This window comes from Cnephaeus nilssonii (assembly GCF_951640355.1).
Source record: "Cnephaeus nilssonii genome assembly, chromosome: 14".
Classification (NCBI taxonomy): domain Eukaryota; kingdom Metazoa; phylum Chordata; class Mammalia; order Chiroptera; family Vespertilionidae; genus Cnephaeus; species Cnephaeus nilssonii.
This window is the reverse complement of record NC_137085.1, coordinates 57352407-57377853: the sequence shown is the minus strand read 5'-3', so window position 1 is coordinate 57377853 and position 25447 is coordinate 57352407. Positions and strand designations below refer to the sequence as shown.

General features: G+C 39.3%; 1 protein-coding gene across 4 annotated transcripts in view; it reads right to left on the bottom strand.

Moving 5' to 3' along the window:
• CCDC171 (coiled-coil domain containing 171) overlaps positions 1-25447 on the bottom strand; it is a 253621-nt gene that overhangs the window by 143385 nt on the left and 84789 nt on the right. For all 4 annotated transcript variants that reach the window (XM_079790672.1, XM_079790674.1, XM_079790673.1 and 1 more), the window contains 3 exons: positions 23796-23984; positions 9231-9735; positions 8380-8496 (listed from right to left, as the gene is read on the bottom strand). In XM_079790672.1, coding sequence (XP_079646798.1) covers positions 8380-8496; positions 9231-9735; positions 23796-23984 — 811 coding nt within the window. The remainder of the gene's footprint in view (positions 1-8379; positions 8497-9230; positions 9736-23795; positions 23985-25447) is intronic.

The following is a 25447-nucleotide window of genomic DNA, read 5'->3' as shown; positions in this document are numbered from 1 at the left end:
ATGATGTTTGATAGCATTCTGACCACTGTGGACCTTTCAAAATTGGAGTCAATCCTCTCAAACTCTGCTTTTGCTTTATCAACTAAGTTTATGTAATATTTTAAGTCCTTTGTTGTCATTTCATCTAATCTTTGCATCATCTGCATCAGGATTAGATCCCACCTCCCAAAACAACCTTCTTTACTCATCTGTGAGAAGTAACTCTCATCTGTGCAAGTTTTACCTGAGACCTCAACAATTCTGTCCCATCTTCGGGCTCCACTTCTAATCCTAGTTCTCTTGCTATTTCCACCACATCTTCAGTTACTTCCTCCACGGAAGCCTTGAAACCATCAAAGTCATCCATGAGAGTTGGAATCAACTTCTTCCAAACTCCTGTCAATGTTGATATCTGACTTCTTCCCATGAATCATAAATGTTCTTAATGGCAACCACAAGGGTGAATGCTTTCCAGAAGGTTTTCAATGGTCTCTGCCCAGATCCATCAGAAGCATCACTAACTATGGCATCTATAACTTACAAAATATATTTCTTGAATAAGATTTGTAAGTTGAAATTACTACTTGAACCAGAGGCTGCAGATTGGATGTTGTGTTAGCAGGCATGAAAACAGCATTAATCTCATTGCACAACTCTACTAGAGCTCTTGGGTGACCAGCTGCATTGTCAATGAGCAGTAATATTTTGAAAGAAATCCCTTTTTCTAAACAGTAAATCTAAATAGTGGGCTAAAAATATTCAATAAACCATGTTGTAAACAGATGTGCTGTCATCCAAACTTTGTTGTTCCATTTATAGAGCACATGCAGAGTAGATTTAGCATAATTCTTAAGGGTCCTAGCATTTTCCGATGGTACATGAGCACTGGCTTCAACTTCGTCACCAGCTGCATCAGCCTCTAACAAGAGAGTCGGCTTGTCATTTGAAGCTTTAGAGCCAGGCATTGACTTCTCCTCTCTAGCTATGAGAGTCCTAGATGGTATCTTATTGCAACACTAGAGGCCAGTGCACGATGTTCGTGCACTCAGGGGGTGAGGGGGTCCCTCAGCCCGGCCTGTGCCCTCTCGCAGTCCGGGAGCTCTTGGGGGATGTCTGAATGATGGCTTAGGCCTGCTCCCCACGCGGGCCTAAGCTGTCAGTCGGACATCTTTAGCACTGCCATGGAGGCGGGAGAGGCTCCCGCCACCGCTGCGCACGCCAGCTCGGCTCAGGTCTTCTGGCTGAGCGGCGCTCCCCCTATGGGAGCACACTGACCACCAGGAGGCAGCTCCTGTGTTGAGCATCTCCCCCCTGGAGGTCAGTGCGTGTCATAGCGACCATTCTGCTGTCCAGTCGATTTACATATTACCCTTTTATTATATAGGATAAGGCTGTCTATATTGAAAATCTGTTGTTCAGTGTAGCCATGAACATTAGCTATCTTAGCTAGACCTTCTGGGAAGCTTGCTGCAGCTTCTACATCAGCACCTGCTGTTTCACCTTGCACTTTTATGCTATGAGCTGGCTCTTTCTTTAAACCTCATGAACCACTTCTGCGAGCTTCAGACTTTTCTTCTGCAGCTTCCTTACCTTTCTCAACCTTCAGGGTATTGGAGAGAGTTGGCCTTGCTCTGGATTAGGCTTTGGCTTAAGAGATAGTTGCAGCTAGTTTGATCTTCTATCCAGACCACTAAAACTTTCTCCATATTAGCATTAAGGCTGCTTTCACTTTCTTATCATTTACTCGTTCACTGTAGCAACACTTTTCATTTCCTTCAGGAACTTTTCCTTTGTATTCACAATTTGGCTGTTTGATGCAAGAGGCCTAGCTTTCAAGCTATCTCAGCTTTTGACATACCTTCCTCACTAGCTTAATCATTTCCAGCTTTTGATTTAAAGTGAGAGACGTGTGACTCTTCCTTTCACATGAACACTTAGAGGCCACTGTAGGGTTAACTAGCTGAATTTCAATATTATTGTGTCTCAAGGAACAGGGAGGCTTGAGAAGGAAAGAGATGGAACGGCTGCTCAGTGGAAGATCAGAACACTCTCAACATTCATCAAATAAGTCCACCATCTTACATGGGTGAAGTTTGTTGAGCCTCAAAACAATTGCAATGGCAACATCAAAAATCACTGATCACAGATCATCATAACAAATCTACATATATCCTAGAGGCCCAAAGCACGAAATTCATGCACGGGGCTCGGCCCTCGCAGCCCCGGCTTCATCCAGAAGGTTATCTGGAAGGTCGTTTGGCTGTCCAGTCTAATTAGCATATTATGCTTTTATTATTATAGATAAAAGCCCAGAGACCAGAATGGCAGAATGACCAGAATGACCGGTGGCTATGATGCACACTGCGGCAGCCAACCAACTTGATCCGGGCCCTGATCGATGCCGCCCCCTCAGCCCAGCCCCCAATCGGCCCCCAACACCCCAATCGGGGGTGGGGTCAGCTGGCCAACTGCCCACTGCCCCTCCCCCACTGCCGGCCTGGCCCAATGGGCCCCCATCGGGGCAGGCCAGCCAGACCCCACCCATCCACGAATTCGTGCACCAGGCCTCTAGTATAATAATAATGAAAAAGTTTGAAATATTCTGAGAATTGCCAAAATGTGACACAAAGACAAAAAGTGAACAAATGTTAGAAAATGATGCCAGTAGACTTGCCTGAGGCAGGGTTGCCACAAGCAATTTGTAAAAAACTCAATAAATGCAAAGCACAATAAAGTGAACCATAATAAAATGAAGTGTATCTGTGTTCTTTTGTGACTGGCTTATTTCACTTAGCAATGTTTTCAAGGTTCATCCCTGTGTAGCATGTATTAGTACTTCATTCCTTTTTATGGCCCCATAATATTTCATCATTTGTGTATTTATCCATTTGTTACTTGATGGACATTTGGGTTTATTTTCATTTTTGGCTACTTTGTATAATGCTGCAATGAACATTTATGCATAAGTTTTTGTATGGATATGTTTTCAGTTCTCTTGAATATATATTGATTTAACATTCTGAGGAGTTGCCAAGCTCTTTTCCAAAGCAGCTATATCATTTTTCATTCCTACCAGCAATGTATGAATGCCTTCACATTCTGTCCTTTCCTTTTTCTTCCTGCCAAAAACAATCCTGATGCCTGAAAGCAGAGTAGCCAGCTTAAAACTAGGAAGTATAAACATGAAAATGCTAAGGATGGCAGAGCAGAAAGGAAGTCTGGATTTGTACCTACCTCCAGACTTTCTGTTGAGAGGGAAAAAACTCTATATGATTAAGCTACGCTAAGCGGGGTCTTCTATTAGTTACAAAGGAAGCAAACCTGTGATGTCTCCCAACAACTTCACTATATTCAGAGGAAGAAATATCTCCTTGATCTTTATATACTAACTAGAGGCCCAGTGCATGAAATTCATGCACAGTGGAGTGGGGGGTGCCTCAGCCCGGCCTTCACCCTCTCGCAATCCGGGACTGCTGGCTCCTAACTGCTTGCCTGCCTGCCTGATTGGCCCTAACCACTCACTTGCCTGATCACCTCTAACTGCCTCTGCCTGCCTGCCTCATCGCCCCAACCATTCGCCTGCCTGCCACATTGCCCCCTAACCACTTGTCTGCCTGCCTGATTGCCCCTAACCACTCTCCTGCCTGCCTGATCACCCCTAACCACCTCTGCCTGCTGCCTTATTGCCCCTAACTGCTCCCGGGGAGGGGGTGGGGGGGCGGGGGGGCGGGGCCAGCCAGGGCAAGGGACCATGGTAGTTCTGGTCTCTGGTCATTCTGGTCATTCCACTATTTTGGTCGCTGGGCTTTTATTATATAGATTTATAATAAAACCATGTTTTAAAAAGTTAGAACTGTATGAGATATGTACATTGTCTTGAAATTTTAAGATAAACTAATATGTATTCACTTGATCTAATAAAATTTTTATGAATTATCTTTATTAGTTAATTCCATAAATCATAATAATATTTTAACTAAAAAAGCAAGCAAACTAGTAAACAAAGACTACTTTAAGCACTTTACAAATTAACTAATTTACTTCTCTAAATAACTCTATGAGATCAGTAATACTACTATTCCCATTAATAAAGAAGCTGAAGCACAGAGAATTTAAATAACTTGCCATATCACATAGCTGGTGTCAGAACCAGTATTCAAAGTCAGGCAGAATCCCTGGTTAACCCTACACTATGTTGACACCATTGTAGGGTACTTTAGCAATTTCAGAATAGAAAATTAATAATTAGTAGTCTAAAAATGTGTACAGGTACACGTGTGTGTCTATCAGTAATGTTATACCCTACTTTCACGGTGAGGTGGGTAGTAAGAAACAATTTTTTTAATATCCATTCTATGCCGTATTGTACAAAATTTTAACAAATATCTCATTAAATCCTCATAACAACCAGGAAGATGACACTATCTCCATTTATAGGTAAAGAATATGAGTGCAGTAAGGTTAAGTAACTGTCCCAATTTTGCATCACTAGTAACTAGCAGAGCTGGTTATAAAATCAAGTCTGTCTTGATCAAAGCCAATGCTCTTTCTACTATACAATAATGCTTACCTATTTAGATCATTCATATTCCTAAATTATAAACTCATCAGTACTATATATGATATTATAGCTTTACCTTTATTACCCTCATCATTATCTGTTGATAAACTCTCATATACTTTAACTGTCAGAAAATATTTTCCCATCCTTTCTGCTAAAATATCTGAAATTTCTATCACTAGGAAACACTTAAAAATGAAAACATCACTGTTGGGGAACACAAGAGACATGGTTGGAAAGTCTGTAAGGAGGACATTCAGATAGAAGGGAGGTGTGTGGAAGGCTGCCTGCCCTGTTTACCGGAATTCCGACTTAGGGAAGACTTGGGGAAGTGTCAAAGGTGGTGCCCCTAATTATTCCTTGACCTTTCCAAACAAGTCTGTGCATGTGCAGACCCCTGGGTGTTTACTGGAATCCTTATGCTTAATTCCTGGATGCCCTTGCCTAGAAGACAATGTAAATACATGTGTCCTCCCAAGATTACTCACCCTACTGATTGTATCTGAAGATAAACTTTATCTCAAACTGATGTTACAATAAAAGGCTAACAAGGCAGGCAATTGAGGCTGCCTGGTGACTTTGGCCAGGCCGTCCCTTAGCCCTCTCTTTCACAGTTGTGTCAGAGTAATCTATTCATCTGTCACTCAGGGTCTGCTGGCCAGCCCCAGTACATCACCTAAAAGTTATATTAACCCCTCATCATGTTTTGAAAGAATTATCCCAGATAGTTAAGTCATCTCTGCAGAACGTTCACACTGACCATCTTGTACTCATCCAATCTATATATATAAAAAGCCAGTGACCGTAACGACCATACCGACTGGTTGCTATGACGCCCACTGTGGCCAGCGAACCGGCCAATCAGGGAGTGGGGCCAGCCAACCTCGCGGCCCCTCCCCCCTGCTGGCCTGCCCTGATCAGACTCTCCATCAAGAGCTGGCCACCGGCCGAACGCCTCCTCCCTTCCCCTTGGCCAGCCCCACCCCCGATCAGCCCACCACACCACTATAGGCCCAAAGCCCCTCCCCCCCAGCCATCCTACCCCTGATTGCACCCCCAACCCCAATAGGGGGTAGGGATGGCCAGCCAACCTCCTGCAGCCCCTCCCCCTGGCTGCCCCACCCCTGATCACACCCCTGCCCCAACAGGGGGTGGGGCCAGCCTGCCAACCTCCTGAAGCCCCTCCCCCCACCTGGTCCCACCCCAGATTGGCCCCCCCACCACATCAGGGACAGGGCCAGCCGGCCAACCACCCATGGCCCCTCCCCCAGGCCGCTGGCCCCCGATCGGAACCCCCCACTCCATTTGGGGGTGGAGCCGGCCAGCCCACCAACCACAGTCTCTCCCCATGGCCGGCCCTGCCCCCAATCTGTCCCCCAACCCCAATCGGGGGTGGGGCCCGCTGGCCAATTGCCCTCAGCCCCTTTCCCCAGCTGGCCCGGCCCTGATCAGGCCCCAATCAGAGCGGGCCAGCCGGCCAACCTCCCGCCATCTCCTCCTCCCGCCAGGCCCAGCCCCGATCCGCCCCAATTGGGGCTGGGCCAGCCGGAACCTACCCGTACACAAATTCGTGCACTGGGCCTCTAGTAATACATAATTATCTACCTGTCCAGATCATATATCTTCCAATACTCTTCAAAACTTTGGCACATCAATTATTCTCCCTCTCTAAGAAGCACTTTCTCTTCCATAAATAGTGTTCATCAGCCAACAACATTTAAAGCTTTCCCTAAAAACAACTTTCCCTGAACTTGCTATTTCCCTCAAGCTATTTGAGGCACAACCAGGTTCTACCATCAAAGGCAGCTCTGTTCCTGGAGACTGGCAGACACTTAAAGTTACCACTCTTGGTCTATCTCCTACTTGATAGGTTTTACCTGCATATTTTTATCAGGGTCTCAAGAACCACTGTGTCAATATTTTAACAGGGTCCACTGCCTACTCTTATAAAACCTCTACAGTCTGATCCCATGCCAATGATCGAACTTTCCTCCAACAATTCCCCAATATGGTTATTAGAAAATACACTTTAGTAATCGCCATCAATAAGCCAGGTCTGCTAGGCATGGATTTCCATTCTCACCTCTTTAATGTCCCTTCTCCCTATTCTGTGCTTACTCCCACTTGTGCATCTCTGCTTGAGCTATGCCCTTCTTCTGAAGGCTATTGCTCTTCTCTAACTTACTCTCATTTTAGCCCCAATTAAATTACTAGTTCTGACCTGAAGCCTTCCCAATACTCATATGCCCACATTGCACTGCACTGTCCATGGATGTTTACTTTTAAAGCCTGTACTGCTCCATCCAACCCCTCATTACATTTTGCCTAACATTGTTCATGAATTGTTATCTTGTTCTATAACCACTGCGCATATTTGCTAGAGAGCCAAATCAAACCACATATTTTTCTTTTATCTCCTAGAGTAATAAGGGGAAAATGTATTAAATAAAGCAATAATATAAAAACAAGATTAGAACTTAAAAAACCCAATCTACTTTTAAGTGTCCACATACCTACAGAGAATAAGACTAACACAAATAATCTGTTTATTAAAATAAATCCAAAAATTTTTATTAACTTCTTTCAAGAATATTAGTTTTGTTTTGAAGTTATAATACCAACATTCTTAAAACATATTTATTTAAACTTTTAAGATTCCAAATCCAACACGTTGAGACAATACATTAAAAAAGCATATTGCTTACCAACATCAATCACCACAATCTAAAAATAATCTCTGAGTCATAAATTTCCTTCTTCAAGAGCCTAGGTTTAGGTTTAGATATTTGAAATCACAATAAATGATCTGTATTTACATAACAGAGTTGTCTAAAAATTTAAATCACATCCCAAGTTATTATTTCATTAATGCTTATAACATTTATTAAGCAGGCAAGTGTTAACAAGTTCATTATACTATTTGCACTATTAACATGTCTGAAATGACAATACTTAGTCCAATGACATAGCTTAACCAGTAGGTGACTAATTTCTCTTCTAGCATAGAGAAATTAGTTTTCATTGAATTTTTCACACAAACATATCATGCAATCTTAGTCATGAGAAACAAATGTGAATTTTAGACCTTTGGAAATTAAAAATTATATGTGGTTCCATACATGGTGGAAACAGACTATTCAAATTAACTTCCTTTAAAATTAATTAGAAAAAAATAAAAACACGTCACCAAATGAGAGAGAAAAATTTTCTACTGATTTAGTTATTACTCAAACTTCTAAAATTTATAGTCAGAAAGAGAAATGAAAAGAAGACTAAAACATTTGAAATAACATAACCAGAATTATTTAATACAAAAAAGCTAATGATGAGCTTTCTATAGAAAAATAAGATCTCAAAGGGAAAAAAATAAAGTGGCTACATTTACCAAGAAATATCATTTAACTTTCCCATAAATAAAGACAAAATTACCCATCAAAATTTACACTAATTCTAGATGGTCAAACCTCAGAGGGAAGGTAGGGGAGGTTGGGGGTAAGGGGCAGAGATCAACCAAAGGACTTGTATGCATGCATATAAGCATAACCAATGGACACAGACACCAGGGGGGTGATGGCATGAGCAGGGGTGTGGGGGGGGGGCGCAAGGGAGGCATAAGCACACATGTAATACCTTAATCAATAAAGAAAAATAAATAAATAAAATAATGAAAAAATTACACTAATTCTCTACTTCATTAAATATAGATTCAACAATCTCCCTTACCTAAGAAAAGAAAGATGAGAACAAATATATTTTCTTTCTAGAATTTGTACGATAAAGCATTTTTTGACATTTGCTTTTAAATGTATTTTGAGAGGACATAAAAGAGGGAATCATACCTGTTTTACTAATGACTTCCTGTAACTCAGCCATAGAAGTGATTATTGCAGCAAGAAGGTCAGAACTGGTGAGCCAGCTAAGCGCTTGCAAACAACGTAACTGCTCCTTTTGATGTTCTACAAAAATAGAAAAAAATCCATCATGCAACGCTACAAAAATTTATTAAAATCATGTTAAAAATGCATGGCAATGTTTAGCCATTTAAGAAATAGATCAAAACTTGTAGACAGAACTTTGCCTGGGGCAGAAAAGTCTATAAGAAATATTAGATTTGATTGACTTTATTTATATGTGACTGTTAACTGACAAAACAAAGAAAAAAGGAAATTTTCTTTGGTTCTACTTAATAGCTTGCTTTTCAAAAGTTAAAATTGAAATCATTGTTTCTTCAGAATAGTCAAACATTCCACGTATGTTAGCTGAAAATTTTATATTTGTATCCCTTTCATTGAGTTCTTCAATAGATTTTTAACTCCGATCATTTTATACTGATTCATAGAAAGTGAAAACAAATTATACTGTTAATTAATTTTAAGTAGGGCAGTCTCTGAATTGACTTAACTGAAAAACTGCTGCATAAACTCTTCACTTTACTATGAAAAGAGCATTCAAATCTAATAAAGCTAGGCGAAGTTGAAATTATACAGACTTCCTACTTTCTTTATAATTTAATGTTTATAACAAAAAAACAAAATCTAGCTTATACATAAATATATTTGTTCATAAGTATGGGACTATGTTACATGACTACACATTAAATGACTTTAAGTTTTTGCAGAGTGGCAAAACATATTCATACTACATGTCACATTCATTCAACTTAAATTTGAAAAAGCACAAATTATCTTACTTGGAAATTTATGCTTGTCTTTGGGCTCTCCTGTGCACACCAACATGCCTATGCCGTCTTTAAAACTCTCCATCCAGGTAAAAAGAGAGGCACACGATTGGCCCAAAACCTTGAGTCTGTTTGCTGCCAAAACTGCAATAACACCTTTCCGGAATACACGTATCAATCCTTTGAATGGTTTTTTCTTCATCTTGGCTTCCTCTTGCTTCTTTTCGTCTACAGTCGACAAAGCCTGGGCTAGAGTTCTAATTTCCATTTTGAACAACTCGAAGGTGTTGACCTGATCCTGGAGAAAGTCTCTCTGTGTAGATAAGGCACATGACCGGCTGTAGAGAGGGTACAGGGCACCAGCCATCAGGGCACAGGCTGCCAGCAAGGATGTTTGTTCCTTTTGGGTCTGTGATAACACATTTTTGACGCGAGTATTTTCATGAACCAACTGTTCGTGTGACTTCTCAATACGGTTCAATTTGTCCATATTTTTTTCAGCAATTTCTTGAAAGTTCTATAAGAAGAAAAGTCATCATATGAAATAAACCAGTGTTTTATTAATTCCTCTGAGTAGGAAGAAAAACTTTTGCTGACAACCACTTCTTCAAAAGATCCATGTTTTAAAATATCCAACAAATACATAGTATGATAGAGCAACAGCGGGCCAAACAGCTTAGATCTGAATGTGCACATTGATTTTTTAAATCCTCTTACAAAGAAGTTTTATATAAAATAGAACAAATAAATTTAAAAGTAATTCATAAATTCCTGTACACATGAATATGTACACATATTTAGAAAAAGAAAATTTCTCATCTTCCATTTCTCATAATTTCTCCTCTTCCATTCCTCACTAACTTTTATTTCCTGCTTTTAAACAGAAATTACACCATCAATAGAGGCTTTCCTATATATAAGAAGACTTTGCTTTTGCCAAAATAAGCAAAGGGTTAAATCAATGATACAACAAATAGCACTTGACTGTCTGCCATTTACTGGATGAGAAGGAACTGACTCTCAGAACATAGTCTTATACTTCAGTTTCTTTCTTACCTTCCCAAGACAGAAATCTGTACAAAGTACAGCTCCCATAGTGAGAGGAAATGCTAGTTATAAGCTGGGCCTCAGCAGCAATCTGATCCTCTTTTCCTAATTAAAGGCACTTACATCCTAAAACTTAATTTGAAACACAAAGAAATTTTAACTGCGGACACTGTATTTTTAATCACTAAAAAATAAACCAGCTCTCTATGAAATCTTATGCCTAATCATTAAGGAACTGCTGAGGCAGAATAAATTTTAGAACATAACATCCAGATTTCCTTTACAGATTCATTTATCATTCAATGAACATTTATTGATTACACACTAAATTCCATGTGCTAGGAAAGCAGACAAGTAAACCAATTATTTCGGTACAGTGCTAAGACAGAGCTATGCCAGACTGCCAGCGGTACACAAAAGGGAGTTCACACAAAATGACACTAACAGGCTTTTGGAGGATTATGGTAAAGAACAAGTAGGAGTGAAGTTGTTGTTTTTTTAAAAAAATGTGCTCCACCAGTAAGGAAGCTAGCCATAGCTACCCTGTAATAATTTAATGTAATCCTTGTAACCCTTAACAGCTTCATTTGGACTGTTTCTAGCTAGTGTGTGAAAGCTCCAGGGTTGGAAGGGACAGCTGGACCCTCAAACATGAGAAAACGCCTTTCAGCGATTCTCTCCCGGCACGGTCAGCGACCAGGGCACAGGAGCCCATGACTCCATTTGGATCTTTTCTTAGGCAGGGGAGCTGCCATGACTTGACCACGGACCTCTTTCTTTTTAAAAGCAGGCCAAGCCGAAACCGGTTTGGCTCAGTGGATAGAGCGTCGGTCTGCGGACTGAAAGGTCCCAGGTTCGATTCCGGTCAAGGGCATGTACCTTGGTTGCGGGCACATCCCCAGTCGGGGGTGTGCAGGAGGCAGCTGATCGATGTTTCTCTCTCATCAATGTTTCTGACTATCTCTCTCCCTTCCTCTCTGTAAAAAATCAATAAAATATATTTTTAAAAAATAAATAAATAATAATAATAATAAAATAAAAGCAGGCCAAAGGGGTTTAATTTGAATAAGGGGGTTAACCAGAGACGGAGAAAAACCATGCTCTGTATATACTACATGGCAAAGTAAAGCACTATCTGCATTTTATGTGGGCATTAGGAAAATACTTCTCTGTATTATTGGTTCAGAATGCACTCTGTCTAAAATGTAATGTTGATCTTTGGGAGAGGTTCACAGAGAGTGTGTGTCTGATTCAATCGTTAGCCACGAATAACTAAAAAACCAAAGGCATTTCTAAAGCTTACATTGGCAGGAAGACCTCAAAGTGATAAGACTTGGAGAAAATCATGCAAACTCTTGACTACTCTGCAAGATCTGGTGTCAAAGCCTAGCATGGACAATGTTGATGGGCGGTAGCCAAAAGAATTCAAACATGGAAATACGGTATACTGCTGAGGAAGTGACTTCTGAGGCTGGAGGAGAGGTTCCCAAAGGTGTAGAGTGAGTAAGGACATTCAGAGGTACAGTCCTGAGTGCAAAAGAGTGAAGGAAGTACACAAGAGGCCACTCTCTGAAGCAGGGCTCCTCAAACTACGGCCCGCGGGCCACATGCGGCCCGCCGAGGACATTTCTCCGGCCCGCCGGGTGTTTTTGCCGCCGCTGCCTGTCCTGCTTAGCAGCCGACTTAGCAGTGTGCATAGGAATTTGTTCATAGTTTTGTTTTTTTTTAAACTATAGTCTGGCCCTCCAACGGTCTGAGGGACAGTGAACTGGCCCCCTGTTTAAAAAGTTTGAGGACCCCTGCTCTGAAGGATTCCACTTCTTTCATTCTTTGTCTTGGGCAGGAAAAAAAAATTGTATTTTAGACATTATTTTAAATGTTCTATACTAAATTCCCTTGATTTATTTTAACTCTTATCAAAAGTCTGATCCAGCCATACCTGTGAGAGATAAAGGCTTGCCCTCACCACATCTCCACTGATAGCCAAGCTGTGGGGGCAGTCTTCTGTCATTGGGATTGTGCCCAGACCTCCACACAAAGACCCTTGTGAAGGAAGTGGTGTCCCACTGGAAGCAGCTGAACAAAGCAAGACACTCTGAGAAGCACTAGCCTGCTGAACTGCCTGGCAGCTAAGGTGAGACACCCTTTTTAGAGAGGCAACTTTTAAGAAAAGGAAAAACTGACACTTGAATGTTAGCTAGAGAAAGCAAGAAGACTAGCATGTAAAAAAGTAAGAGCCAGAAAACAGGATAATATGTTCTAAGGAGGTGCAAATAACTCAGTACATCTAAAGAAAAGAGAAGGATGAAAATTTAAGAAGTAGGTTGATAATAGATGATTAAGGAAATTAAACCTTACCTAAAAAGCTATGAGAAGCTATAAAATCCTGGAACAGTCTCTATGCTTTGATAAATGGATGGGAGAATCAGAAACATGAAGACTGCCATCCGTGCACCAAAATGTTGCCGGTTCAATTCCTAGTCAGAGCATATACCTAGGTTGCGTTCAGGAGGCAACCAATCCATGTTTCTCCCTATCTCTCTCTCCCTCTCCCTTCCTTCCTCTCTCTCTAAAATCAATAAAAACATTAAAAAAAAAAAAAAAAAGACAGACCAGGGTAACTGCCAAGAGTAACTGCCAGAGTTGCAGAGAGTAGGGATGGAATGAGGAGAATAAATGGAAATTACAAAGGTTAATTCCATATTCTCTCCAAAATCAATTCCATCTGTTCAATTAGAGGATAATTCTAGAAAATCTGAGGTAAAAGAGCCACACTAGTCATAGCTACAGAGTAAAAATAAAACTGAATCTAGTCATGTTCCAGGTGGCTACCTATTTACATATTCACAGATCTCAAAGTATCAGGCAGAAGTGGTTTTTCAACAAAAATTACTTTGTTGAATAAAGAATGGTGAAAAGATATATTTCCTCAAGATATTTTAAATATTTCAAAATAATACTCAACATCATTGGTCAAAATTGAATGGATTGTTAAAGGACAGTAAGCCCACTGGAAAAGATTAGCCAGTTTTAGTGCATGATGAATCACGAACTCCTCACCGTGTACTTCCACTTCCACAAAACACCAGGTTAAAGCTAAAAGCATGTTAGAGAGACATCCAGAAATTGGTGGTTCTAGGATAAAATGGTTAATTAAAAAATGAATAAAAATAAATAAAAATCACTGGCCAGTGTGGTTAGGTGGTTGAGTTTTGACCTTTGAACCAGAAGGTCATGGTTTGAGTCCCCATTGGGGTGCATGCCCAGGATGCAAGCCCAGGTGGGGGGCATGCTGGAGCTGGTAGATCATTGATGTTTCTATCACTCTATCTCTTGCCCTCTCTGAAATCAATAAAAATATATTTTAAAAAATAAATAAATAAATAAATAAACTATATTACCTAAAATACCCCACTTCTCTCTATATAGAGCAAAACAGGAACCCACTGGAATTTTTTAAAAATAGAACTGAGATTCCTGACTTACACAGCCAGTTTTCATTTTAGGTCACCTTGTAGAAGTAGTGGCAATCTAATAAAGCAATTTTTGAAGATATTTATGCCAAATTTTGATCATTTTTAGTGATTATATATTAAAGAGTACTGATTAATATTAATTACTACCACTATGGATGACTTCATGAGACTCATATAATTTCTATTGTAAAAAAAGAGATGCCATTCACAATTGCTAAAAGAATAAAATAAGACAAAGAATACATGTAAGTCTGTTTATAAATAAAAATAATCTGTTGTTTATTTAACAACCATCTGTTGTCTTAAATCATTGTTTGTTTAAGTAATTATAATCAAGATACCAAGTATCAATGGTTATTTAAAAAATCAAATAGGTCAATATCAATTAGATAACAAGGATTAACAAAGTGGGATATTAGAATTCAAGATTTAAAAATAATAAAATTAAATTTTTAAGCTGTTATTGACAAATATTATGAGAGTTTTGCTCATTTCTTAACAATGACAATTCTGCATCCCTGGCATCTCCACTGAAATCCAGAACCACGAGCAGCCATCTCGTTAGAGACCGCACAACCACAGCAAGTTAAGTATCCATTCCAGTTCTGTTGATTTCCCCCCTAAAAGTGTTCACAGTAGTCCTCTTTATATCATTAAATTGCACCAATACCCACCAGATTATTCGAGTCAAAGACTTTATAGTCAGTCTTAATTCTGCCTCCTTTCTTCACCTATCCTCTGCATCCCCAAATCAAAGCATTGGCCAGCACAGTGCACATCCTGATCCATCCCCTGCTCCCACCCCGGTTCCAGCTATCCCCACCGCCAGCCATTCATGCCCATTTCAATGCTGTCAAATTCTGTCAGTCCAATCCTATTGCTTAACCTCGACCAAGGTCCTCCACTCAGGTCACAACACCCCACGTGCCTTCCTTCTGTAAAGGCTGCACCTTCTCCCACAATCCTCAGCTTGGAAAAGGAGAGAACAATCTGCTCCTTTACTTTCCAGCCAGGAGCCTCACCACCACTTTTCACAACGTAACCACATTCTCTAGCTCCCCCAGGTCATTTTCCCTTCCACTCCCCTAACATCACTCAAAATCTAACCCTTTTCAGAGACCATTTCAGGGTCTACCTAGTCCATGACACCTTTGACTATCATTCTCACTCACACACTGATCTGACCAGCTATGAACTTAACTACTCAAGATTTAATTCCTACATTGCTGCTTCCTTATATCATGTGTGTTTAACCACTCTCCCTCGAAGACAATAGAGTGCGAGTTCCTAGAGGCCAGGAATTATTTACTGCAGTGCTCTATATAGACCCTAGAGGCATTTAATAAATACTGAACAAATTAAAAATTCCTTTATAAAATGTTCCCTGGTGCTAAATACTGGATTTTGCCCATAAAAGCCACTGAATAAATACCCAATGAATAAAAAGCTTTACAAATATAAAAAGAAAAATATAAAGAGGTATAGTTTCCAAATATAATTTGGAAGTTATCAACATGTCAGAATTCTGTTTTAAATTAATCCTGATAGGCCACAGGGACCTTCAGAGGCACTGCATTATTTACTGTGAATTATTCTTGAAGAACAAAGCTTGTTTGATGGTAAGGCTAGAAACAGCTATAAGAGCAAATTTTCCTTTTAAAAAAAAATCCTATGTTCTTTACCCAAGGAGATTAAAGGCTAATATTTTTTAAGCAAACCTAAGGAACATCACCTTCAAATGAGACAAAAGTATTCCTAGTACTGAAATCCTCCTTACTGGGTTTAATTTCAAAAATAATATTTCAAAATTCCCCCCAAAGTCATAATTTGGCAAAATAAAAAAATTTTAACTGAAAATATAGAATGGATATCCTTTAGGCAGATCTCTGTCATATCAAAAAGACTTTATAATGCCCAACTTGTGTGGCTCAGTAGTTGAGCATCGACCTATGAACCAGGAGATCATGGTTTGATTCCCGGTCAGACAGGGAACATGCCCAGGTTGCAGGCTCCATTCCCAGTGTGGGGCATGCAGTAGGCAGCCAATCAATGATTCTCTCTCATCATAGATGTTTCTATCTCTCTCCATTCCCCTCTGAAATCAATAAAAATATGTATTTTTTTAAAAATACTTTATAATTTCACAAGCTTTTCTTTATTCTGTGACAAAAATGGGAGAGAGGACAGCTTCTTTCCTTAATGAATCACATGCTTACTTCCTGAAGTATACAAGCTTTGAGGGATGCCTTACTGGCTTATAGCACTCCATGAACTTTGAGACTTTGAGCCAGAAATTAGACACTTCCCTAGGGAGTAAAATTCTTTTTATCACTTCTGCTTGCTGAGCTTTTATTCTTTATATTGGCAAAAAGACAAATTGCAAACTGGTTATTCAATAACACATAGACATGAAAGGACCTCATTTAAAATGTCTTATTTTTATAAGTTATATATCTTGTCTTTTTATACCATGGAAATATTTTAAAACATAATAAACATAAATTCATCTGCTTTTCCTATGATATAAATGTTTCTCTGTTAAAGCACATTTTGGGGAGAAATTGGAATCCTTACACATTGCTAGTGGGAATGCAAATGGTGTCAGCTGATTTTGGAAACAGTTTGGCAGTACCTCAAAAAGTTCATTCTACCATAGGACCTACCAGTTCCGTTATCTGGTATCTATACTAATAATAGAGGAATATGCAAATTGGCTGGGACCATCACATAACAACCATTCAGCAGGCGGCATGCACAGCAGGAGTGGGTGGGCAGGGACTGCCATCACCAGGAAGGCCTCCGCATGGCTCGGCCCGGGGGTGGCCCCTGGCAGAGGTGCACGGAGGCCTGCCCAGCGCTGACATGATGCTGCCTGCGTGCGTCCCTGGCCTGGGACGTGGCGCTGCCTGCATGTGTCCCCGCCCAGCACTGACGTGACGCTGCCCATGTGTGTCCCTGCCCAGTGCTGACATGAAGCTGCCTGCATGTGTCCCTGGCCTGGGACGTGGCGCTGCCTGCATGTGTCCCCGCCCAGCACTGACGTGACGCTGCCCATGTGCGTCCCCGCCCAGTGCTGACATGAAGCTGCCTGCATGTGTCCCTGGCCTGGGACATGGCGCTGCCTGTGTGTGTCCCCACCCAGCGCTAACGTGAAGCTGCCTGCGTGCGTCCCCGTACTAATTTTCTTTCATCTCTGACACTTTTATTATAGAGAAAGGGAAAATAGCAATATTAAAATATTTCCTCTAATTAATTCCCTTTTAATGTGCACAATTTCATGCACTGGGCCACTAGTATATACATATACTCTAACCCCATAATGATTATTTATTTAACTTAAAAACACTATCTTTATTTTGTTAAATTTAGAATGTCAAAAATAGTACATACACAAAAATGTTTGTGCCCGTGTTTATTCTTTTGTTTGTAAGGCACAAATAATTTTAAAAAGCTCTTTGTAAAGCCAAGATGCTTGATTTGTTGATTAACAGACACTACCTCAGACAGCTGGAAAGAAGCATTACCTCTAACTTCTGATGTCTCGTGTCTCCCTTTCTGCTGGGTTTTCAAATCGCCAGTCTCCTCTATGAAGCCTTTAAACTTCAACCACCTCCTCCTCTAAGTTTATATCATTCTTTTAGCAAGTAAGTATATACAGCCTTATGATAAACCTTATATTATTTAATGTTTCTCGTTTATTGAATACCTCCCCCAACTAAATTGGACACTCACTGAGGGAAAAACTAAGTATTATAACTCTTAATTAGTACCACAACATGAAACACACTGTCCTATGTATCTGGTATATAACATGTAAAGTATTTATTAATATTGACTATATTATGTAAAAGTTGTTTTGATATTCTTACCTATAGTGGTAATTTTGTAATAAAGTATACTAAAAATTCAGTATCTCGGGGTGGGGCGGGGAGTCTGAGAGACGTAAGAGATAAAGGAACTACCATTATGCATGGCTGGCAATATGGCACTGGTTAGCTTTTTTATACATTACCATGTTTAATTATTAATTAAGAATCACTCAGAAATGTAAGTTCAAGAAATATGAAACTAATTTGTCACTAGACCTATTTTCAGATATCACTGTATATAGAAAAACAGCATATGTTTCTTTAAAACATTGTTGTATAATGCCAAAGGGACTGAAAGATAAGGATGAAGATAAAATATTAAGGAGCACATAACATTCACTTTGCAATTTCTAAATGCCAACCAAAGTACTAAACAGTTTACATCTGTTATCTCTATTCTAATCCTGTCCCTAGAGTTTCCTTGCTATTCAAATAAGTGGTATCAGTTCTCTGAATCTTAGTTTCCACTTTTGTAAAATAGAAAGGATGCTTAAATGACCTATCTCATGGGGTTGTTGTGTGGCTCCACTGGAGGAGGCATGCAAAGTATGCAAGAGCATTGAAAAAAAAAAACCATCCAACATTATGCAAATTTAACAAATAACATTATTTTAAAAACAAACAATTTCTAGCCTGGCTGGTGTGGCTCAGTGGTTGAGTGTTGACCTATGAACCAGGAGGTCAGAGTTCAATTCCCAGTCAGGGCACATACCCGGGTTGCAGGCTCAATCCTCAGTAGGGGGTTGTGCAGGAGGCAGCTGATCAATGATTTTTTTCATCATTGATTTTTTATCTCTCTCCCACTCCCTTCCTCTCTAAAATCAATAAAAATGTATTTTTTAATTTTAAAACAATTATATGAAAAGTAGTCAGAGGACTTTCCAGTATTTCATTAGAAGTGCTCACCCAAACCAACTCATAGTCCATGAAAATATGGTGTGGCAGGATTATGTCGAACTCCTGTGAATTATTTCAAGCAGGCATGTATACTTACCACCTCCAACAATAAAAGCAAGCTGCATTACCCCTGAATAGTTTTGGATTTCAATTAAAAGTTTCAACATCTAATAACAGTTTTAAGACTAACCCAGATTTCTTGGGGAAATACTCTTACTATCATGATATAAGAGGGGAAAAATGTAGCATATTATAATGAATCTGAATTTCTTTGATTTTTGTTCTCCATTCTAAACTCATTTGATTTAACAGAAATGTCATACTAAAATGTTTACAATAAACATTACATCAAAGCTTAATTATACTTAACTTATAGTGAAAAATCTTTATTTCTAGAAAGGAAGTTCATGTTCCTGTAATTTTGTCTTTTTCAGGTAGAAAAGAAATAAGAACATATATACAAAGACTGCACAACCAAACTTAGTACCTGGAATGGAATGTGGCACTGAGCCCAGGTGCTTCAGCAGGCATAGATGCTGCAGATACATTTACAGGATGGCTCCAAAAGTATTTAAATTCAAGAATTACCCAACCATGTGGCTAGCACATTTTACCTAATGCTGCAAACTAAATAATGTAATGCTAAAACCAAACTTCCTATTCTACAAGTTTCATTTATCTAATAGCATTTCCACTAATTGCTTTAAAGCTTACACATTCAAACGTCTTGCAAATAACTCTACTACATTTTTTTCAGATAAAAGCAATTCAAATTCAAAAACTGGTTTTTCTTTAACTAGCTGCCTTTTACTAACCAAGTCTTAACAATACCAAACATTAAACACAGGGCTCTGTAGATAAGTCATGTTTCCCAGCAGATGGTCTCTATTAATGGCTATGTTCATCTGACACCAAACATCCTCTACAATCCACCATCCTATGCAAAAACTGTAGTTTTTTTTCCCCTCATGACCTCATTAACATAATTTTTGAAAATGCATAAGTACTATAAAATTAAAGTATTGTTATTTGCATTATAGCTTTGGGGGAAAGAGTGGAAACATAGAATTCATCATTACAAACTTTCCAAAAATAAAATTTATAGGGCCTGTAATATACATTATAATAGCAGTTTGCCAAATATAAATTTCAATTAAATTGCTGCTGTGTATTCAATTATATTTTATGAAAATTCAAATATGTACATAAGTAATATAAGCTATATGCCAATATGTAATATTAATATACTTTTAGGAATAATGAAAATTATACTTTTAATTTGCATAGCCATGGATCAAAGCCTAGGGTATAACACATTCTCCAGAGAAAAGCCTTCAGTGTGAGCTTCTCTTAAAACATTAGCAACTGTGATGACTGACTCCCTTACTTCAGAAAGTGAATTGCTATGCTCTACTGCAGATTCAGAATAAAAGAAGTGAGTTCAAAAACTGATAGAAAATGAAGTTGGAAGACTCACATGACCTGATTTTAAGACTTACTAAAAAGTTACAGTAATCACATCAGTGTCGTGTTGAAAAAAGAACAGACAAATAAATGCAACACATGAGAAAGTCCAGAAATAGACTTACACAAATATAGTCAATTGATTTTTTACAAAGGTACAAATAAGAAAGGATAGTCTTTTCAACAAATAGTATTAGAATGCATAACTGGACATCCACATGCAAAAAAAAAAATGTACATTAACCCATACCTCACACCTTTATAAAAACTAACTCAAAATAGATCATAGACAAATATGTAAAACCTAAAATTATAAAACATCTAGAAGAAAAAAATAGGAGAAATCCTAATGACTGTATAAAACAGAATTCTTAGATACGACACCAAAAGTACACCCATAAAAATTGATAAATTAGACTTTATAAAAATTTAAAATATTTTGTGTACAAATGTACTCTTAAGAGAATGTGAGAATGCTCTAGCTGGTTTGGCTCAGTGGACAGAGCGTCAGCCTGCAGACTAAAGGGTCCCAGGTTCGATTCCAATCAAGGGCACATGCCCAGGTTGCAAGCTCAATCCCCAGTGGAAGGCATGCAGAAGGCAACCGATCAATGATTCTCTCTCATTATTGATGTTTCTATCTCTCTCTCCCTCTCCCTTACTCTCTGAAATCAATAAAAGTATATTTTAAAGAAAAGAGAATGTGAGAAAATATTTGTAGATCATATACCTGACAAATGACTCATATCCAGAATATATAAACAACAGCAATTAGGAAACAAGCAACCCAATTAAAACTGAACAAAATATATGAATAGATAATTCACCGAAGAAGATATACAGATGGAAAGTAAGCACATGAAAAAATGTTCAGTAAGTATTATTTATTATTCAGTAGGAAAAATGTAAATTAAAACCACAATGACATACCACTACACACCTATTTGGCTAAAAAGAAAAAGAAAAGTGATGAAACCACATGCTGGCACAGATGTAGGGCAACTAGAACTCTTTTACATTGCTTATGAGAATGCAAAATGGTACTGCCACTTTGAAAAACAATGTAATAATTACCTATATATATATAAACAGGGAATATGCTCATTAGCCAGGCATCACGACCATTCAGGAGGAGGCTGTATCACAACAGCTCAGGAGGAGCTGCGCATGCAGATGAGCGGAGGGGTCTGTGTACCGCCCCCAGCCCCAGGGGCCGCAGGGAGGCTGGGGCTGGGGGCAGGCCAGAGTGGAGACACAACACACGGAGAGGCTGGGGCTGGGGGCGAGCTGGAGCGGAGACACGACACACAGGAGCACCTGCCCCACCCCAGCAGACACAATGCGGCGGCCAGCGCTACACAGGTCAGGCATAGGTCCCGACCCCCCGCAGGGTGCCTTCTCGCATGGCAGGAGGTGGGGGCGCATCCTCGAGCGATTTCATATAAAGTTAAATATACACTTACCATGTAACCCAGAAATCAACTCCCAAGTACTCATCCAAGAGAAATGAAAACTTATGATCACACAAAAATATATCCATGAATATTTAAAGCATCCTATCTAATAAAAAAGGAATTATGCTAATTAACCCTCACGTCATCGCAAAGATGGCGGTGCCCACAGCCAATAAGAAGGGAATATGCTAATTGACTGCCACGCCCTCAAAGGTGGCGGTGCCCACAGCCACAAGATAGCGGCGCCCAGTACCCTCAGCCCCACCAAGGCAGCAGGCGCACAGTAAGGCCGGGCCCTCCCCAAGATGGGCCAGGCCGCTCCATGTGCCTGCCTCCGGAGTCCCCCAGTCTCCTTAGCCCCCCAGCCAACCAGGGCTGGCCCAAGGTGCAGGCAAGCCTCGGATGGTGGCTGCCCAGATGCCCAGGGCCGCCCGAGGCTTACGCTGCTGGCAGTGGCAGCAGCAGAGGTGTGATGGGGCGTCGCCTTCCCCTGATCGCCGGGCCGCCTCCCATCCCTGAGGGCTCCCAGACTGTGAGAGGGAGCAGGCGGGGCTGAGGGACCCCCCCTCCAGTGCATGAATTTTCATGCACCGGGCCTCTACTCTTAAGTTATAATTGCCAAAAAATAAACAACCTAAAGGCCCATCAGCAAGTATCTAGATAAACAATGGTACATCCATACAATGGAATATCAGTCAGCAGTAAAAAAGAACAAACTGCCCTAACCAGTTTTGCTCAGTGGATAGAGCATCGGCCTGCAGACTGAAGGGTCCCAGGTTCGATTCCGGTCAAGGGCATGTACCTTGGTTGCGGGCACATCCCCAGAAGGGGGTGTGCAGGAGGCAGCTGATCAATGTTTCTCTCTCATCGATGTTTCTAACTCTCTATCCCTCTCCCTTCCTCTCTGTAAAAAAATCAGTAAAACGCATATTAAAAAAAAAAAAAAAGAACAAACTACTGATAAACATAAGGACAGTAATGAATCCCAAATACATTTTTTCTAAGTGAAAAAAGTCAGACACAAATGGCTACATGCTGTATAATTCCATTCCATCATTTCAACATATGTACACATGTGCTTTATGTTTTTTATTATTTATTTACCACAAGTAAAGATCAGGAATTGTTATCTTTCTTTCATATTTTTTTTACTGTTTCACTTCATTACTGCTGTGTATGTGCTCCATGTGAGTGACATAGGTGCTTATGTAGGTGGGTTCCGACTTACAGTGAAAATCGTGTTAAGTCGCGCCGTAGGAACGGATCTCCGACATAAGCCAAGGACCTACTGTTCTGTGAAAATGGACAACAAACTGTTGTCAATTGTTTTTTCACAAAGGGAGGAAGCTATTCAAGGAGAAAAGGAAAGTCTTGAACAAATGGTGTGGGTCAGGGAACTTTCCAGGGTAATGACAATGTTTTAAGTGTTAAGTAGGGTGATGCTTACATGGTGTTTGCATTGATCAAAACATCAAATTGTACATGTAAGATTTGTTCAGTTCACTGTATGTCAATGCTACTTCTAAAAATAATAAATTGTTTAGGTCTTTTATTTCAGTAGTAGAAAATGCAGGGCATATCACAAGGCACCCTTCATACAATGAACAAATGGCTATTTGAAGAGAGTGTATTAATTCATTCAAATTCACAGAAAAAGGCATAAGTTCACATAAGGCCCTTAGCATGGGAAGAATATATAACCTTTTGATTCCTAAGTCTCCTATCTTGAGAAAAAGGGACCCATTATTAAATGCAATATGGAAAAAACCATATACACTACCATACGTTATTCCTGATTGGGCAGGAATGACAGTTAACAATAATAAATTAAGTTGACAAAAATTTGTGTAAGAAAAAATATGATTAACTACTCATAGCTTCTGCTCTCAGTGGAATCCAACATAGAAGACATAATACATCTCACAGTCAATTATTTTGCTACAGGGTCTACAACTGTAATTCTTATATAATGTTAGGAGGTATAACAAATTTCAACCCCAAAAGAATTAAAATGATGGTTCACATAGGAACCCCTATAAGTGGAGTAAACTGGATTAAAAAAAAATACCTACAGTGAAACTGACAATACTTTACCAAACCTCTTAACCTTTTATTTTAAAAGTAAATAAAGGCAATACAATTTTAGCAATCAATTGATCAATGTATTCTGAGATACTTTAACCAGAAACCCATCTACTTCCATACTTAAGTGAAAGACAATTCTTAGTACTCATGCACACACAAGACATATCCATTTATGTTGGCGTGATCATAGGTATCACTCGTGCCTACCAAGCTTATGTGGCAATCAGGAGGTTTTAACTGACTTGACAACGGCATCTGAAGTAACGCTCTGTGGAAGCGGCATACCTGTGCCCTCTTCTGCACCTCCAGGAGGAGCTCCGAGTACTGCAGCTCCAGCTCCTTCTTCTGCTTCTGCCAGCAGCCCTCCTGGGCCTTGATCTGCTCAGCCACTTTGTTGAAGGTGTCCTCTTGGGTCTGCTGAAGCTCCCTCATCGTATCAGACTTGTTTTTACAGATATACTCCAGGTGACTTATCTAAATGGGGACATGCAACAGAGAAAAAGCTAAGCTGACAAACCATTTCCATGTATCCTCCAAAAAGACATCCAAAATGTTCCAATATATTTTATTCCTTAAGATCATATAAACATTCTCAGTTAAAATGAAAATAAATAAATGATGACGCCCAGCCAGTATGGCTCAGTGGTTGAACGTCAACCTACGAACTAGGAGGTCACAGTTCAATTCCCGGTCAGGGCACATGCCGAGGTTGTGGATTCGATCCCCAGTGGGGGTAGCAAATCAATGATTCTCCCTCATCATTGATGTTGCTATCTCTCTCTCCCTCTCCCATCCTCCCTGAAATCAATAAAAATATTTTTTTAAAAAGAAAATAAATGATGAAGCAGGAATTAGTACAGCAAATTATCATATTTTCGCGCAAAATGGTGTCATATGTATGCTTAGATGACAAATCTTTTATTCTTCTCTTTCTAAGAGCATTACTCATTCTAAGACCCATTTTACTAAAAAAAATAATTGAGAAGAATATTCTTACTTCTAGATCCAAAGCTCAATCTATTAAGATATCTCAATGGGAAAGCAAGTATTTAAATGAGATTTACATATCTACAAACATGTTACATATAATAAAGCAGAATTTTCCAACCATTTTTTATTTCACATTCAAAACACTGTAAAGAAAATCACCTAACATGTATGACAATTAATGATGTTTTGAAACTATGAAAATCTATTAAAGCATAACAGCATCTCAGAGGGTTAAAACATGAACTCATTTTAATTATCAGTAATTTTCAAACCCATGATTCACACATTCACAATCATGAACAGCATCTGTGGCTCACAATTTATTCTCTCATTTCCTCAATCCCACTTCTCAGTGCCTATGGTAGTGTTTGCCAATCAGACCAAGGTAAAATCTCCTAACTCACCCTTAAATTGGGCCAAGGTTAAAAATAAACTTTGGGGAACAGTTTTTCTTTCCATGTCTCTTAAGAGCAAATGTCATTACAACTAAGATCTGGAAACTAGACCACGTAAACATAGTTCTGACTAGTTCAATAGACCCAGGATAAGAATCAATATTTCTAATGGTGACATATGTTAAGTCTCCTAAGCCATTTTGATTTTCTATAACCAAAAGAAAGTTTTTAAATTTTTTTTGAAAGACTGAATTTCTAAGCTTGTGAATGATAAAGTGACTATAGAAGTCTACCGTTTTCTCCTACAATATATACTTCTTACAATCTATAGCACTGAATGGGTTTGGTAATACACAGTTTGTTATATTTCAAGAAATGTTATAAACATAATTTAAAATTTTAACTGCTTTTAATACCTCATTATTTCCTAAGCAAAGAATTTTAAGATCATGTTTTTGAAGAACAGTATCTTGTTTCTATTTTATGCTAACATAAAGAGTTGGTTTATTAATGTAAATGGCTAAGTTCTTTGAATTGCTTCATCAGTAAGAT